The sequence below is a fragment of the Cavia porcellus genome, unplaced genomic scaffold (assembly GCF_034190915.1).
Source record: "Cavia porcellus strain 051 isolate PalLab524CR breed Dunkin Hartley unplaced genomic scaffold, mCavPor4.1 scaffold_1, whole genome shotgun sequence".
NCBI lineage: Eukaryota > Metazoa > Chordata > Mammalia > Rodentia > Caviidae > Cavia > Cavia porcellus.
Window position 1 is genome coordinate 189144465 of NW_026947484.1, and position 17355 is coordinate 189161819.

The window sequence follows — 17355 nt, forward strand, 5'->3', positions numbered from 1 at the left end:
TCATAGGGGGCCGCTCTGTTACCGATAGCCAATCAGGAACGCGAGCGGAGCCTTCGGCGGAAGGGCGACGGGGCGGGGCTTCCTGGTCCTGGAGGCCGCGATCGGTCCCTCCCAGGGCAAGCGGCGGTCGGTAGGCAGCGCTGTGCTGCGGAGCTTACGGAGCTTGCAGAGCTGGGCTGCGCGAGGTTGGCGGTCGCCTCCGCTGGATTGAACCTGTGCCCGGCTCCTGAGGGCGTGGACACAGCGCTTCTCCCTGCGGTGTAATGGAAACCACTGGGATTCTAGAATTAGAATCCCAACCCGCTCTTGGTCATATACACTGATTCTGAGCCTTATTTGCTTTTTTACCTGAAGCGGGAAACATGATATGGAACTGTGAGGTAATGTATAGAACCCCTTGGTCACAGTACTTGGTGTAGTAAATTTTCAATAAATGGACACCCTTTTCTATTTTCTATGAGAGGAAACGGGTTCAAGAAGTCCCGGTGACTTTTTCAAAGCCACGCGAAAAGCTAGGGCAGAGCTGGTACTGGGACTGTGAGCTGTTTGCAGCCAGGGCTCTTAGTACATTCATTTGGGTGGTGGATAAAACTGGCCAGAGTTAGGCCGATTGACTTACCGGAACCGATGCGCAAAGTACCAGTGGGAAAAAGAGCGCAGATTCTGGATATGTTATAAATGAACACTTAAAACTGTCCACCAGGCAACAGGAAAGGCAACCCCAATACTCAGAGGAAAATCTGCTGCGGACAGCGACCAGTCTGTTTCCTGAGGAAGTGAGGCACAGTACGCGGGACAGTAAGGAACAAGAAGAGGTCGTTGCCTTGCGATAGAGTGCGACTGAAGCTGCAGATTTGGTGGTAAAGAGGAGGTAAGGAAAGAAAATGGACAAAAGGAGACCTTTCTTGTGGCGACTCAGTTGTTTAAAGCAGCTGGGAAATGGATCTGGGCTGGAAGGGCATTTCAGAATCTAGGGGTTCTGAGGAAATTCATGTTTGAAAAACAAGGGGAAGCAGCAAAAGAAAGGAGATGGAGAGCTGGGGGGCTGAAGCAGGAATCACTGTTCCAGGGTCATGGGGCTGAGCTTGGACATGGGGCCCCAGTTTCCACATTAAATCCTAGGGCCACCCTGAGTGCGTCCTCCAGCCTAAACTCTGCCTAGTTTTGTTTTGTTTTGTTTTTTTTTACCATTTGCTCTAGCTACACTGAACTGCTTAGGGTCCCCCTAAAAGGTCATAGTATTCTGTCCCCTCCACACCTTGGCACAGACGGTTTCCTTTGTGTCCTCATTCTGTGTCCTCTACCTCCATCCTACAGAGCCAGGCTGGCCACTTTGTTCTGAGTCCTTCAAACTGGCAGACCTTGTATCTCAGACCCTTCCCTGGACTGACAGCCTTCTCTAGTTGCACAGGGAACCCTTTTACCACTTCTCACCCTTAAGGTAGATGCCTCTTCTCTGGACTGTCAGTCCCTCTAGACTAGAGCTCCTTCAGGTTAGGAAGCTCCTTCAATACCCACTCAGCACCAAGCACTGGGGACATGTGGTGCCCAGGGTAGGCAGAGACCTGCTCTGCCTTGTGCTCTGCAGAGCCATAGAACTGTGTCCTTCATGGAGCACCTTAAAATCTGGGCCTGGATTATGTTCTGCTTCATCTGCATCACCAAGCATAGGACTGCTTAGCACCTAGCAGGTGTTCTGGTCTGAAGATCACAGCCAGGGACTCGAACATGCTATGCAAACACTCTATCACTGGGCCACCCAACCCCCACTGCTAGATAGGATCCCAATAGGTTCAGGCTGGCCTTGAATTTGTGATCCTCCTGTCTCAGTGGAGATTACCAGGCCAGATAAACATTTTCTGAATGAGCGAGTGTGAAAGAGAAGAGAGGGATGTAAAATCTAAGTGGAAGTGACTTCATCCGTTTACTCCTCAGGCCTCATCTAGCCTCTTGGGGAACATGACTTCCGGTCACTGAGGCCAGCTTTCTGCCAAGCTCTCTGCAGAAGTGAAGTATGGAGCCACTCATGTTCCCCAATCCCAGCTGTCAGCGACCTGCCCTGCTGTCACTTGGCTGGAGCCTGATCCTCTCAAGGTTCTTAATCATTCTGCTTAATGGCAACCTTGCAGGTCACACCCAGCCCACCCGACCTGCTTCCTCAGCCTTGGGCCTTAGTCCCAGAGAACAAGTCCCTGCCCCTGCCCGTGCCTCAGGGGTGCGAGAGGTGTAAGTGACTCGTATCTCCCTTGAAGGATTTTGAGACTCAGCTCACCAGTTCCCAAAAGGACCTCACATACACATCCAGGACATCTTTCCTGAGTCTGCTATGTGCCAGGGACAACAGCCAGTGCCAGGGCCATAGAAAAACAGAGTGCTCTGTGTCAGACCAGTAAAAACTTTGTGTGTGTGCGTGTGTGTGTGTGTGTGTGTGTGTGTGCACGCATGTGCACTGAAGATGGAGTCCAGGGCTGAGTGTGCTATACCATTGAGCTATCCTCAAACTCGGCGACCTACTTTAGAAAGCGAAGCATGATGGCCCAGCTGTTCAGGGGCTGAAGCACCATGAATCTGAAGCCACCCATTTGGGGCTAGCCTGGGCAAGTTAGTGACACTGTTTTACAATAAAAATGGCACTCCAGAGGCTGAGGTAGAAGGTTCAGCAAGAGTCCAAGGCCAGCCTGGGCTACAAAGTGAATTCAAGGCCAACCTGAACTGTATAGTGAAACTGTTTTAAGAAAAAACAAAAAACTAAACTAAATAGAATAAAATAGGGCAGAGCTAGCCCACTTGCTTGGCATGAGGCCCCTGTGTTCAATCCCCAGTACTATAAAACCAAATAAACAGTCTTTATGAAGAGGCAGCATTTAGGCTGAAATTCTTACCCAATCCCAATTGCAAATGATGATAGTCTGCTCTCGAGGGTTGGGTGGAGTGACACATGCCTGTAATCCAGCACTCAAGAGGTTGAGGCAGGAGGATCACCTCAAATTCAAGGCTAGCCTGGGCTGTATAGTGAATTCAAGGCTAGCCTAGACTACAAAGCAAGATCCTGTCTCAAAAGAACAAACAACAATAATGCTAAGGCTGGGCATGGTGGAAGGTGCCTGTAATTTGGAGGCCAATGCAGCAGGATTGCTGTTAGTTTGAGGCCAGTCTGGGATACATAGTTAGTGAGACCTTGTCTCAAAAACCCAAAATCAAAAAATCATCGTGGTCCTTCTCTCCCTACCTGGGTCCTCACAGGATGACTTCCTCCTCTGCAAAATGGGGATAGCCACCACCAGAGGGCAGTGGTTAGGCCTAGCTGGGCTGGTCCGTTCCCAGATCTGAGGCTCCTCCTCATCCTTAGCTTCCAGTTCACCTGTGTCCTCAGGTGGAAGGCCCAGACCTTAACCCCCAGCCTGCTTGCTGTCTTGTCATCTGACACAGTCCTAGGCCACTAGAACACGCCGTGGCAACCTGGCCTCAGCTATGTGATGCCAACTTGATGCTAACCACACTGATCCAGATGTGTTCAAAGATCTGTTTGGAAATGGGTGCAGTGGTGCATGCTTGTAATCCTAGCTGTTAAAGAGCCTGAGGCAGGAGGGTTGCAAGTTTCGGACCAACTTGGGCAACTGAGAAAACAAACTATAAAAGAAGTAGATATGTACCAGCTCAGTGAATTCATGAGTCCCATGTCAAACTGTATTAACTTTTCTGTTACTGATACAAAATACCCACCACACTCATTGTAAAGAAGGAGAGATTTATTTTGGATTAGTGTAGTCCATAGTTGCATGGCTCCAGGGCCACAGTAAAAGTGCATGGAGAGGAGAGCTGCTCATCCCAAGCAGCTGGGAAGCAGAGAGAGAGGAGAAAAGCAGGGACTGGAACACACTCCTCCAGAGCTGGGGAGGTGGCACACACCCGTGAGCCTGGCCCTGGGGAGGTGTAGGTGGGAGGAGGAGTTGGAGGCCAGCCTGGGCTACACAGCAAGACCCTGTCTCAAAAACTCAAAAGAACGCACTGTTCCAGGTCACACCTCAGTGACTCATTTCTTGCAGCCAGGCCTCAATTCCATAGTGTCGTCAGTGAGCTAATCCACCAATGAGTACAGTATCTCCGTGACCCAGTCACCTTCCAAAACTTGGGGACATTTTGATCTAAACCATCCAATCATGAAAAACAGGATAAAAGGACATCCTGGTCAGTAAGCTCATAAGAAGATGATCAGTGTCATTAGCCCTCGGGAAATGCAAAGCAAAACCACAATAAGATGCCACTTTACACTTGCTAGGATGTCTCAAACCAGAAAGGCAGTTACCCGGATATGGGTGCTGGGGATAGACGTAGGTGTCAGCCAGGTTTAGTCTCCCAAGACTGGTAATGAAGACCAGCACCTAATTGTCTTATTTTTGCCCACAGATACCCACTTCCCTCCAGCGCATCCTACCCCATCCCCTGGAAACCAGAGCTACAACTCTCTCACTTTAAGAACAGTGTGTAAGGCCAAAGCTGGTGGTGTGTACCTGTAATCCCAGCACTTGGGAGGCTGGGATTTGTAGCCCCCTTGGGCTACAAAGTGAGCTCAAGGCCAGGCTTAACTACATAGTGAAACCCTGTCTTAAACAAAAACAAACTGTATAAATGGAACCTCATAGCTTTTAATCTTTTACCAGAAGCTTTGGTCCCTCAGCATAATTTTCTAGGGATTTATCCAGATAGCTGGTATATCGTCCTGTGTTCCTTTTTACTGATGAGTTGCATTCCATGCACTGGGTGAAGCACTGTTTATTTACCCTTTTACCTTTCTGAAGAACATCTGGTTATTTTCTTTTTGGAACTATGAATATGACTAAACATTTTTGCACATATTAGTGTGTGTAAACATGAGTTTTCACTTTCTTTAATAATGCCCAACAGTGCAGTATCTGAGTCATAGGTGCTTGTATGTTCAGTTGTAGAAACAACGTTTTCCAGAATGTCAGTACCTTGTTTCCCCGTGTCCTTGCATTTTCTCTTGCAGTTGGCGTAACTATTTTTTACTTTTCCCAGTTTGATACAGTGGAGTGGCAGCTCACTGTGGTGGTTATTTGTGTTTATTAAAGGGCCATCTTTTCGTGGGCTTATGTGCCCTTTGCATAGCCTCTTTGGTGAAAATGTTTTGTATTTTTTTGCCTGTTTCCTAATTCTATTAGTTGGTGGTGCCTGAGTTTTCAGAGTCCCTCCTATTTCTTGACATTAGTTCTTCTGTTAGCTATGTGGTTTACAAAGTTTCTCCTGGCCAGGAGCTGCGGCTTGCCCTTTTGATCTCTGTTACAAGGTCTGTTGCCAAGAAAAGGCTTTCGGTTTTGATGACATCCGAATCACTTTCCTCATCATGGTGGCTCAGTACCCTACAACTTAAAGGAGAAGAGGTTTATTTTGGCTCACAGTTGTGGAAGCTTTAGTTCACAGTCAGCAGGCTCCAAGCACAATAGAAGAGCTTGGAGGGGCTCTTTGGGCCATCAGGAAGCCGGGAGAGAGGGGAGCTGGGGGCGGGGATAAACCCTTCCAGGCCAGGCCCACAGCCCAGGCTTTTCCGGCTGGACGCTACCACCCCTCCAGCACAGCAGCTTGACCACACCTTAATGGATTAATCCACTGATGACTATGGAACCCCACAATCCACTCCCAACGCAAGAAGCTCTGGGGGGACATTTTAGATCTAAATCAGAATAAATGAAGTCTAGTTTTCATTTCTTGCTTGGATGGATCACGATTTTTGGACTAAGTTTAAGTGCACTTTGCCTAACCCTAGACATAAAGTTTCTCTCTTAAGAAACGTTTTCGGGGAGTTTTATGTTTACACTTCAGCCTGTGATCCATTTGGAGTCTCATCTATCTATCTATCTCTTCTGTGGTACTGACAGTTGAAACGGGGTTTCGCACTGAGCTATCTCCTCATTCCAGTTCATTTTTTGAGACAGAGTCTTGCTAAATTTGCAAGACCGGGGTCAAATTTGAATTCTCTTGCCTCAGCCTTCCAGAGTGCTGGGAATTACAGACGTGCACCACCACTCCTAATTTTGAATTAATTTTTGTATAAGATGTGAGACCCTCAATGATGCATAAATAAAGGGAATTTTCCAGCCAACCTCATTCAGAAATGCAGAGTTCACTTTATTTATTTATTTATTTATTTATTTATTTATGGTATTGAGGATTGAATCCAGAGTCTTGACACTGTAAATTCTCAACCGTCTTATTTTTTTTTTTTTAATTTTTATTTTGAGACAGTCTTGCTAAGTCACCGAGTTTCCCAGGCTGTGCTCCAGTTGGTCATCCTCCTGCCTCAGCCTCCCAGAGTGGTGGGATTACAGGTGTGTTTGACCACTGGAAGCTCAGAGTTCACTTGTTAGTTGCATGCCTCCTCCTTAAAAGAAAATGTGGGATGGGATCAAGAATCCAAATCTATGAACAGTGCCTCCGCTCACTGTTCAGACCCGGTGAGTTAGGATTTGCTTCTCTTCTCTTCTCCTCAGCTCTTCTCCTCTTGGGCTCTGCAGAGCGCTTTCCACTCATTTTCAGTTCCATTCATTTGTTCTTTACTTTTCTTTAAGGCAAGTCTAAATCTTCTGTCTCTTAATTTCCAAGCACTAATCTTAGTGTTGCTGCAGGCTTCTGGGAAAGTCCTCTGTGTGCATCTGTGTATCTGACCTCATCTTCCATGACACTGAGTATTCAAGGAAAGAAGGCTCCCCCAGCCCTGGTCTCGCCGCAGCCTGCCCCACACCGCTCTTCACAGGGAAACCTCTGCGGGAGATTCACTGTCTCCACTGTCTCCCTCCTCACCCTCCTGGTGCTCCTAACCCGGCCTCTGAACAGTCAGCAGTGCTGCACCCTGGGCGTTATCTATATGCTGCCTTGCACACAGGGGACCCCCGGCCTTCTGGGGACACTGTCTGTGGTGTCATCTGAACCGTGGGTAGCATCGCTCTCCTGCTGTCTTCAGACTGCTCTGGCTGCCCCTTATCTGCAGATTTCTCTTCTCCTGTCCTCCTTTCCACACCAGGTGCCACCGGGTTCTGTTGGGTGCTCTTTTTTTTCTTTCCTTTTTTTTTTGTACCTGGAATTGAACTCAGGACCTAGCACTTGCCAGGCAGGTGCCATGCTCCTGAGCTGTATCTCTGGCCTTTGAGTGCTTTTTCGTCTTACATATTCCCCATAGCCTCCCTGGGTGACTGTCACACCTGTAAATTCAGGGGCAAACCTGTACTGATGGAGCCCAAATCGATTCCTGAACTTTGCAATACAATACAATCCACTTCCCCTTTCTCCACTTTCTCTTTTCTTTTTTTCAGGAGTAAAACTGAACTTAAGGTCTTCACATTAAGCTATAGCCCTTAAAAAAAAACATTTTTTTAAAATGTTGAGACAGGGGCTGGGGATTTAGCTCAGCGGCATAAGCACCTGCCTTGCAAGCAGGTGGTCGTGAGTTCAATCCCCGGTACCGTTAAAAAGAAAAAAAAAATAAGTGTAAAATGTTGAGACAGGATCTCACTAAGTTGCCTAGGCAGACCCCGTCTCAGCCTTGCAGGCTGCAGAGACTACAGGTGAGAGCCACCATGTCTGGCTCAATATACAATTAAAAAAATTTTTTTTAATCATATCACTTCCTTGTTTAAAGCCCTTCAAAATTCCTGCACACTCCTAGAATAAAATCCAGTCTGTTTCCCGTTTCCCACTGTTCCAGACTCATCCTTTTATGCAGCTTGTGCTCCACCCTGCCGAGGATCTCTCAGTCCTTGGCCTGTGGCCCTTGGCGCATGCAGTTTCTTCAGCCTGGAACTCTCTTCCTTCCAACCAGGGTTGCCTGGTTCCCTCCTACTCTGTGCTCAGGTCACAGAGATTGGCATCTTTTCCTCTGGAGCCCTATCCCTACCCTGCTGCCTCTCAATTCTCACCACCTTATGCCACTGTTGTGGTTTAAGTGTCCCCCCACAAGCCTCATTCACTCATGGAGGCCACTAAGTCTAGTGTTTGTGGTTGGTTTGTTGTCTAGTGCTGGGATTGGCAGTGTGAGTGCTGCACCCACCCAGAGGTGGGCAACTGGCATACAATATGGGGAGGGACAGAGGCCTGTTCCTCCTTGTTTTTGCTCTTATGCTGTTGTCACTTGCAGTCGCCGTGAACATGAACGGCTGCCCCTCAGCCACACCACCCTACCTAGGAGCCAGCAGAGTATGGACTGAAACCTCCACAAACTGTAAGCTAAATAAACCTTTCTTGTCTTCATTTTGGGCAAAAGAACTTACATGCTCTGTTGTAACTGCCTATTTGTGTAATTATTCTGCCCATTAGCCTGTAAGTTCTGAGCCCTCAGGACTTTCTACCTTGTTCCTCTTTCTATTCCCATGCGTAAATATAACTCATGATCTGCTGACAGTTGAGCCTTTCCATATAAATAACATTATCACAGAACAACAAATATCAAACAAGCGAGTGAGTGCAGTGAGTTTCTCAACTCACAAGTGTGGCTTTGGTTCTGACTCGGGTAGTATAGGCAGTCCCCTTCCATGTTTAGAATGGTTCTGACTTTACTCCAGGAGTTTCTCTGCCCTAGTGATACCCTGTGGGTATCTACTATCTTGCTTTTCTCAAAGAACTGTCCCCATATTCAGCAGAGACCTGAAGAGTGGGTCTTGCATGACCCGAAGGGGACTTCCTTTTTCACTGTGCTGAGTAGTCTCTAGAGGAGTCACTCAGGGGAGAACACTGTCAGACCAAAAAACTTCACAGGAGCCTACAGTGTCATGAAACCACATCCAGGATGGGGCGGGGGGCAGGGAGACAGACTCAGCCGTAGCGCACAGCACTCCTAGGAAGCATCCATGCATCGAGTCCAGTGCCGTGTCCATAGGTCATACCAAGAGGAGCCCCAGCTAAGGCTATATAATAGAAATCTAATACTAGAACAAGGGGCAGGACACTCGTGATAGACCCTCCACTGGCTCTATCCACCATGGGGGGACAATGGAAAGCAGCAAACCACCATGGGGACCACCATGGGGGGACAATGGAAAGTCAGAAGCCTGGGATGACAAACTTCTGTACCCAGTAAGTTATTACACTTTGTAGCATGGCATATTTGGGGCTGGGGATTTAGCTCAGCGGCATAAGCACCTATCTTCCAAGCAGGCAGTCTTGAGTTCAATCCCTGGTACCGATAAAAACAAAAAAAGACAAAAAAAAAAAAAAAAAAAAAAAAAAAGCATGGCATATTTGAACAAACTCATTATGAGACCCTGATAAAATGATAGAAACAGAATCTTTCCATAAAGTGAGAAATTGTTATTATGAAAATAAACCTAGCCTCACTTGCTTTTAGTCAACTTAAAATCATCAATTTTTGAGGCTACACAACTGGATAATATGTGGTGAATTTCTCACTAGCTTTGCTGCAGGCAGTACCTCTGACATATGGGTCATAGTAACAGTCGCCTGGGTTATTTCCTGCAGGTCTGAAATCTGACTGTTCACAATACTGACTTCTCATTTGAGTCTATAGTGTCTGATGGTGACTAAAATGCCATAAAAGGATTGGCATCTCCATCTCTTTTTTTTTTTTTTTTTTTTTTTTTTTTGAGACAGGGTCTCATTATGTCGCTGGCCTTGAACTTGCTATGTAGCCCAGGTTGGTCTCAAACTTGTGGCGATGCTTCTGCCTCATGTCCTGAGTGCTGGGATTACAGGCATGTGCCAACGTGCCCAGCAACATCTCTGTCTTTATATAGTATCTGTCCCCTTTGTTGTCTTAACCTTTGAGTCATAGTCTACTCAGCTCTGCACAGAAATATGTTGATCATTTATAAAATTGCTTTGCTAGAAATTAACAGTAGAAGAACCCACAGAAAATGTGCAAACACATAGAAACTAAATAATACATTATTGAATAATCAATGGATCTCAGAAGAAACTGGGGAAGAAATAAAAAGGTCTTGGAAAAGGACAATGGCTGTGCTCCTACCAAAACCTATCGAATGCAGTGAAAGTAGTTCTAAGTGGGAAATTTGTGTTCTGTGAATGCACGCATAAAAGAACAGAGTGATCTCAACTGGGTGATGCAGCTCATGTCCTAGGAAAACAAGAACAGTCTAAATCCGAAACTAAGGAAGGAATAAAGAAATTGTAAAGATTAGAACAGAAATTAATGAAATTGAGACTAAAAAATAACACAAAGGATCAAAGTATCAGAGTTGGCTCTTTGAAAAGATGGAAATGGGGGATGTGGATGGGAAAATGGGAGGGAAGAGAGGGTAGAGGATTAAAAAGGGGAACTCGTTTTGTCTGAGACTGTGATGTGGGGTTAATTTGTCCAACTGCCCCTGGTGCAGGTGTGTGTTCCTTCTCCAGCCTTGTGTTTCATCAGCAGCTCAAGCACCAAACGTCCCTCGGCTGCATCATAAGGCTAGGCCATGTGGGCAAGGTGGGGATGCCAGCTGTGACAGGAACTCAGTGGCTCCAACCAAGTTCAAGCCTGGAATGTTCTTTGCAGGGTGATGGTGCCGGATCCAGGAATGTTCAGCATCCTCCGGGAAGAGGTGACCATGACCACCAGGGATCCAAATCTATCACTAGAAGCCAATTGTGGAACTCTGCCCTAGACCAACCAATAAAAATTAATGGGCTTCAGCCTGTTCCAGAAAAGTGAGTAAAAACTTGCTGCTCTATTTGCTGTTCTGTGAGCAGCAGCTTGGTCACTCTCTTGACCAACTGCTGACTCCTCAGCCAAGGCCCAGTTGGGCTGCTCCCCTCTCCATAAAACTTTTCCTGGAATGAGCGCATGCTTGCAATATTTGGCCCAGTCTTGTTTCTACCATGTCTGGGTCAAAAGATTCGTCATCCAATATTAGTTCTACATTTCATTATTTTATTTTTGTTTGTTCACTTAGGAGACAGAGTCTGGCTATGTAGTTCAGGTTGGCTTGAACTCACTATGTAGCTCGGGTTGGCCTAAAACTTGCAGTGACCCTCCAGCCTCAGCTTCCCCAGTGCTGCAATTACAGGCATGCACCACTATGCCTGGCTCACCTGCACATTTTAAAGAAGACACTGACCTACTAAAGAGAATGAGTCCTAATGTTGGACACATGCAGAATATCAAATAGTTAAAACCTTCACGATATGTACTTGATGACATGTACCCATAATCCCACCACTCAGGAGGCTGAAGCAAAAGGATCACTGCAAGTTTAAGGCCAACATGGACCACAGAGTGAATTCAAGGTCACTCTGAACTACATAGTGAGACCCTAGCCAAAAAACGAAAGGAAGTAAAGGTTCGTATTTTTCATTTATTTATTTTGTGATGCTGGAGACGGAACCAGGGCCTTGTACGTGTTAGGCAAGCACTGTACCACTCAGCTACACCCCTATCTGTCACAAGTCTTTTAAATGATTCTCTGTCTTACCAACAGCAGGGCATACTCTGTAATAAAATATAAAAGTTATAGTTTTTGATTTTCATCCATGTTTCTGACTTGTAAACTCCTTTTCCAAGGAAAGCTATAGAAAATAGAATTTCTCTTCCCCAAGGCAGGTCACACACTTGAAAAGCCTGCAGGTCTTACTCCATGCAGCTCTGCACCTGTATTACCTGTCTGTAATATCTCTCAGGGTAAACTGGCGAACCTGTGTTTGCATGATGGCTTGTGCTTGTACAGCTGGAGAGAGTGTCTGGAGAGTGCACAGCATGAAGGCTGCAGTGAGATGTGTAGGAGTGTGCAGGCCATCCCGTGGGGCATGTGGGGGCAAGCGGCAAGGAGAAGGCTGAGAAGGCAGGATGGGAGCAAGCAGTAGGATGTGAAGCCAAGTCTCCCTGGGAATGGCCCATGGCAGGGAAGGACATCAGCTTTGCTGGACATGCTGGGACTTGGCAACACTAACTCATCTTGTTTTGTTTTTTTATGAGACAGGGTCTCACTATGTAGTTTAGGCTGACCTTGAGCTCACAGCCCAGGCTGGTCTCGGACTCACAACGATCCTCCTGCCTCAGCCTCCTAAGTGCTGGTATTACAGGCATGAGCCACCACACCCCCTCTAACACTAACTCACCTTGAAACAAACCCTGAGCCTTAGTTTCCTCATCTGGAAGATGGAGGTAAGGTGCTCATTGGCTCCTTTAGCAGGTAATGGCTATAAAACAGTGATATAAACTATAGCGTGCCATGGACACATCATGGGCCATCATTGCTTACATCAGAAATGGCAGTTAGCCACGTGTTGGTGCACATCTATAATCCCGGCACTTGGGAGGCTGAGGCAGGAGGATCATTCTGAGTTCCAGGTCAGCCGGACTACATAGTGAGTCCAAGGCCTGGATTATATAGTGAGACCCTGTCTCAAACAAAATAGAACTGAAGCCAGGTGTGGCGGTGTGCACCTGTAGTACTCAGAAGGCTGATGCAGGATTGGCTGAGCTGAGGAATTCAAGGCCAGTCTGGGCAACACTGTAAACTCGACATGGTAGTACTTCTCTTTAATTTCAGGTTTGGGGGTGTTGAGGTAGGACGCTAACTAGTTTAAGGCTAATGTGGCCTACATAGTGAGACTGTCTGAAAAAAACGCAGGAAACTCTAAGATAAAGACTAGCTTAGTAGTCCTAGATTTAGTGGAGAGGGATTAAAAGATGTCAGCTAGTAGGTACAGTGCTTTGATTTGGGATAAAACTGACCTAAGTTTGAAGATGGTTACATTTGTACAACTCTGCTCATGTACAGAAATGTACTGATTCTTATATTTTAAGTTTTTAAATTGTGTGGTATGCAAGTTTCTGGCTTAATAAAGTAGTTTTATTTGAAATTAAAAAAACAAGTTGTAGTATAGGATCAACTAGCCCAAGCACCCTACTAGCGTCATGTTCCTACTGTAGCTTCCAGAAGACATCTTGCTCCTCTGGGGTCGGAAGGAGGGGTGCAGTCCTCACTTGGCCTTACCTGGATGACCAGTAGCCTCCTCACTAGCCTCCTGCTACTAGTCTCTTCTTGTCTCCTCCATCAGTCTAGGGCACAGCTGCTATCACCACCAGCTCCAACTCTTGGCGGCTCCTCTGGCGAGAAATCAGGAGGAACAACATGAGAAGCAATGGCTAGCATCCCTGCTGCTGGCTAAAACTCACTGCATACCATCCTGGAATGTGGATAGCTGGGAGGACTTGCAAGCTTGTGTAGCTTGGGTATTGTGTCTTCAGTAAAACCTGGAGACTCAGAGAGGGAATACCAGCCGGTGACCGAAATGCCTGTTCTGCACCATTTGAGACCACCCTCACATCCCTACTCCTCCCCAGCACTGTAGTGGCACCCGTGCTGTGATGAGCCAAGGGCAGGTCTCTTAATCAGAAGAGCAGCTCTAAAGATAACTTCTTCCTCCACATTCTCCCATGCTCCAGCGGGCCCAGTGGGCCCTGGGAAGAACTCCACACTCACCGGTCTTGGCTCTCCTGCAGGGCAATTATTTGGCTGGTAGAAGTCTGTCAGTAACTCGACTCCCTTTTCAAACTGTCAACACAGCGGTATCATAGCCTCATTAAAATTGATGTCAGCACAATGTGACACAGCTGGGAAAGCAGGTCACAAAACAGGGTACACGGAATCCCCTTTGCGGCTCTGCCTCAACCTTCCCTGCGACCAGGTAGTGCGAGCTAAACAGGAATGCCAGACCAGGACAAGGCTGCATCCTCCTGCATCTAACATGACTGTGTGTCAGTTACGGAGATGAAGGGTACAAGCATCTCCCACAAAACGGCTTTCATTTCTTTTTTTTATCTTTTTGAGACAGGGTCTCGCTATGCAGTTCAGACTGGCCTTGAGCTCGCTTTGTAGCCCAGGCTGGTCTCAAACTCACAATGATCCTCCTGCCTCAGCCTCCCGGGTGCTGGGATTACAGGCATGAGCCACCACACCCGGCTCTAAATGGCTTTCATTTGTACAGCAGCAAGTAGCATTGCTTTTTAGGACCTGGGTTCCTGTGGCTGGTGTGAACTAAACTCAGGAGCACAGTGCTGAGAACACACCGTGCGGTTTCTAGGTTAGGTTCTCTGCAGTTTGTTTTTTTAAATAACTGCAAAGGATTGAATACAGGACTTTGTGCATGCCAAGCAAGCACTCTACCACTGAGTCACCGCCCAGCCTCGGTAGGCTAGGTTCTTTTAGTACTTCACCAGGACACTGTGGGTCAGTTCTTGGTCTTGCCCCTTGCCTGCCCTCCAATTTCTCCAGTAAGCAATAGCCTTTGTATTTTAGAGGACAGAACTGTGGCTTCAAATGACATGCTGACATTGCACAGGCAGGCATCTGGGGATCTCAACTCCAGTGGTCTTACAAGTCAGAACTGGTCACCCAGCTCTGGCAGCTCCCACCCAGGGCTCAAATATTTGTTGCAAACCTACTCAACGGAGTTTACATAGAAGTGCAGAAATAGGACTGCTGAGTAATATCAGCAAAAGCTTCTCCAACTCTTAGCCCTAAGGCCTCACACATGCTAGGGAGACTCTATTACTGAGTGACACCCCCAGCCCTGCTCCTCTAGTTCTTTCACCACTGAGCCTCACACGTCTCCCAGAGGACAGATTCATGCCAAAGGCACCTGGGAAAACTAATTGTAAAAGAAAAATGACAAAGATAAAATCCTAACTTAAGTATCTCACCGGCTACAATAGATCAAGCACAGTGAATATACATGAAAGGCGTGGCTAACAAGGCTGTTGGACAGTGGTTGCATGTTACCATTTTTGAAGTAAAAGATGTTTATGTAGTTTTTGCTAGACTAACACCTCAGTATTCATGTTTAATCAGTGTTGGCCCTTTGTGATAAGAAGTGGGCTTTGGGTTAGTTTGACACTTGGTCTCTAAAAGGTTTGCTATCACTGCTCTATTCAAAAGGTCTGAATTTCTTCAGTCTCTTCTCTATTGTTTGATCTTCACTAATTTTTTTTTTTTAAAGACAGGGTCTCACCATGCAGCAGTGGCTGGTCTGGAACTCACCTCAGCCCTGAAGGCATGTTACCTATTTCTGTCTGCATGTTCCCATCCATTTCCCATCTTTGATTCATTTGCATGACTGTCCCTCCTTGTCTCCATTTCTATTTCTGAACCTTATTTGCCCACACAGCTCACATATTTTTCTCTCTAGGAAACTTTCCCTAGAAAGCCAGAAACCTGCCCCACACTCACATGGGCATCTTGTTGCTATGTCTAGTAAGGATCACTCCCGTGCTACTGTCTCTTCCTTCCTAGATACTGTAAGCTCCAGAGGCGGCTGGTTGCTCAGCCAGTGCTGCTTCCTCTCCTGCAGCCAATAAGCATGCAATATGTTAGGTGTCTGACAGATACTAGGTTTTATAACCATATAGAAGCAAGAAAAACAATACTTGCTAAGTGGCAGAGGCACTGTGGTTGGGGAAAAGCCATGAGTTAAACCAGAAATCAAATTCCGTTTTTTTTTTTATTATCTCACTGTGCAGTATGCAGGCTAGCTTTGAACTCAGCAATCCTCCTACCTCAGCCTTCCAATGCTGGGGTTTCAGGCACGTGACAGCACACCCAGCTCAAACTGTTTTTCTTTACGAAGAATGAGTACGTATAAAGTATACAGATGACTTAATTTTACGCAAGTTTGGGGCTCAATTCAGACTATTTAAATTTTTCTATACAGTTAAGATTCCAAACCTTTCACATTGCTTTTACATGCATTCCAGTAACTACAGCTAGGAGTAAAATAACCCGTAAATCTTCACTACAAAACAAACACTTGTGCACAATACTGTCATATAGCTGTTTTCACTGAACAGCTAAACCACTGAGTACAGACTAGAAATATATTCCCTTCCCCCAGCCCCCTTAAAATGCTTAAGAATAGAGAAAATGTCCACTTCTGTTAAGCTGGTTTTAGGCAGTGCCTGTGGGTGAGGCTTTCCACACACTGCTGTCTCTTCCATGCCTATCTTGGTAACAAACCTTATTCTCTGTTTTCTTGTCAGTCAAACCATGCATATTTCAGTCTTAGTGTGAAACTATCTTTTCCTCTAGACCTCTGTGTCAGCAAGGGTCACAGATCATCAATGCTGCAAGGCTTCAGAAGCCATTTGGTCACACCCCTTCAATTGTAGCCTGGGAAGGGACCCGGAGGTCAATACAAGGTCATATAGAAAAAGCAGCAGAGCCAGAATTAGAATTCAGTTCCTTTTTTGGGATTCTGGCCTTTGTGTGCATTTTAGACACAGCTTCATGTGTAGTTTAGGACAGCCTTGATCTTATTATATACCCCCAAAGTGGACTCAAATTCATGACCCTCTTGGCCTCAACTTACCAAGTGCTGGGATTATGGGCATGTGTCATACCCAGCTTGGTTAAGACCTTTTGACAATTCTTTTTCCTAATTCATGTAATACTCAAATTTAACATTACTTTACAGGTTTTCATTGAGCTCAGAGCATGCAATTGCAAACATTATTAAAAGTTGCTTAGAGACTAAATCTAGGGCCTCACACTTGCTAGATAGGCAACTGCTCTGCCAGAACTCTAGCCCCAGCCCCCAAGCCTTCTAAAAGCCTGAATTTCTCCTGTATCATCATTAAGAATGAGTAGATACTCAAAAGGCCCTACACACCTGTATATTCATTTTCTCATTAACACCCACTAACAATGCAAAAAAAAAAAAAAAAAAAAAATGAAGTCCACCCTGTTTAGTATTTTAACATTAGCTTACTTTACAATCACAGCTCAATTTTAAAAATGTAAGCATACAACTAGGATTTACCAAAGAGTGATGTATTTATTTCACTTAAAGTCTTAAAAATACTTTTTGGCAATTGTCACATATAATGTCCTATTGTTAAGAAAAAAATTCATTAAAAAGAAAAGCATGAAAAAACAGACCCAAAATGTTAAGATTTTATTTACAAAGCTTTTTGTTGTACAGAAAGTAAAAATGCTGTTACAATCTCAGTGTAACTGGTAGCAATAGATGGTTGACTCACCAATCACAGCTATCCATGCTACAGCAAGTCTTACACAAAAACCTAACAACGCTTACAATTTTGTTGGGGCAAAGTACCCAAGCTTGGTAGTAGATTACCAAGAGGGACTAAATAGAGGAAGAAGGTGGAATGTCACAGGAACTATTCTTTGGCTCTTTGGGTGGGTGGGTGTCCTGGGGTTTGTATCACAGCTACCTTTTTTTTTTTAAACAGCTATCAAATCCATGAGCAGTCCAACCAATACTGAACAGTTCTGTTTTTGCAGGTTATCTGGGGTCTTAATCATCTTCTCCTTCATCATCTGTTTCTCTCTTCCTTTTTTCACCTTTTCCACTTTCTTCCTCCTCTGCACAAAT

The 17355-nt window shown here is 45.8% G+C and overlaps 1 protein-coding gene and 1 non-coding gene across 6 annotated transcripts in view; one reads left to right on the forward strand and one right to left on the reverse strand.

Annotated features, from left to right (window-relative positions):
• The first annotated feature begins 57 nt into the window (after positions 1-57).
• Positions 58-17209, forward strand: LOC101788848 (uncharacterized). 4 transcript variants are annotated; one of them, XR_010039418.1, is made up of 5 exons: positions 58-380; positions 704-871; positions 1936-8230; positions 10520-10671; positions 13024-17209. It is a non-coding gene; the product is annotated as an uncharacterized LOC101788848 (transcript). The 4 variants fall into 4 exon arrangements; XR_010039419.1 differs by lacking the exon at positions 13024-17209 and having other exon boundaries at positions 1936-6344; positions 8147-8230; XR_002791465.2 differs by lacking the exon at positions 13024-17209 and having other exon boundaries at positions 68-380; positions 1936-2226.
• Positions 16900-17355, reverse strand: part of Anp32b (acidic nuclear phosphoprotein 32 family member B) — an 82596-nt gene continuing 82140 nt past the window's right edge. For both annotated transcript variants that reach the window (XM_003470718.4, XM_063224928.1), the window contains exon 7: positions 16900-17345. In XM_003470718.4, coding sequence (XP_003470766.2) covers positions 17278-17345 — 68 coding nt within the window. In that variant the 3' untranslated portion in view covers positions 16900-17277. The remainder of the gene's footprint in view (positions 17346-17355) is intronic.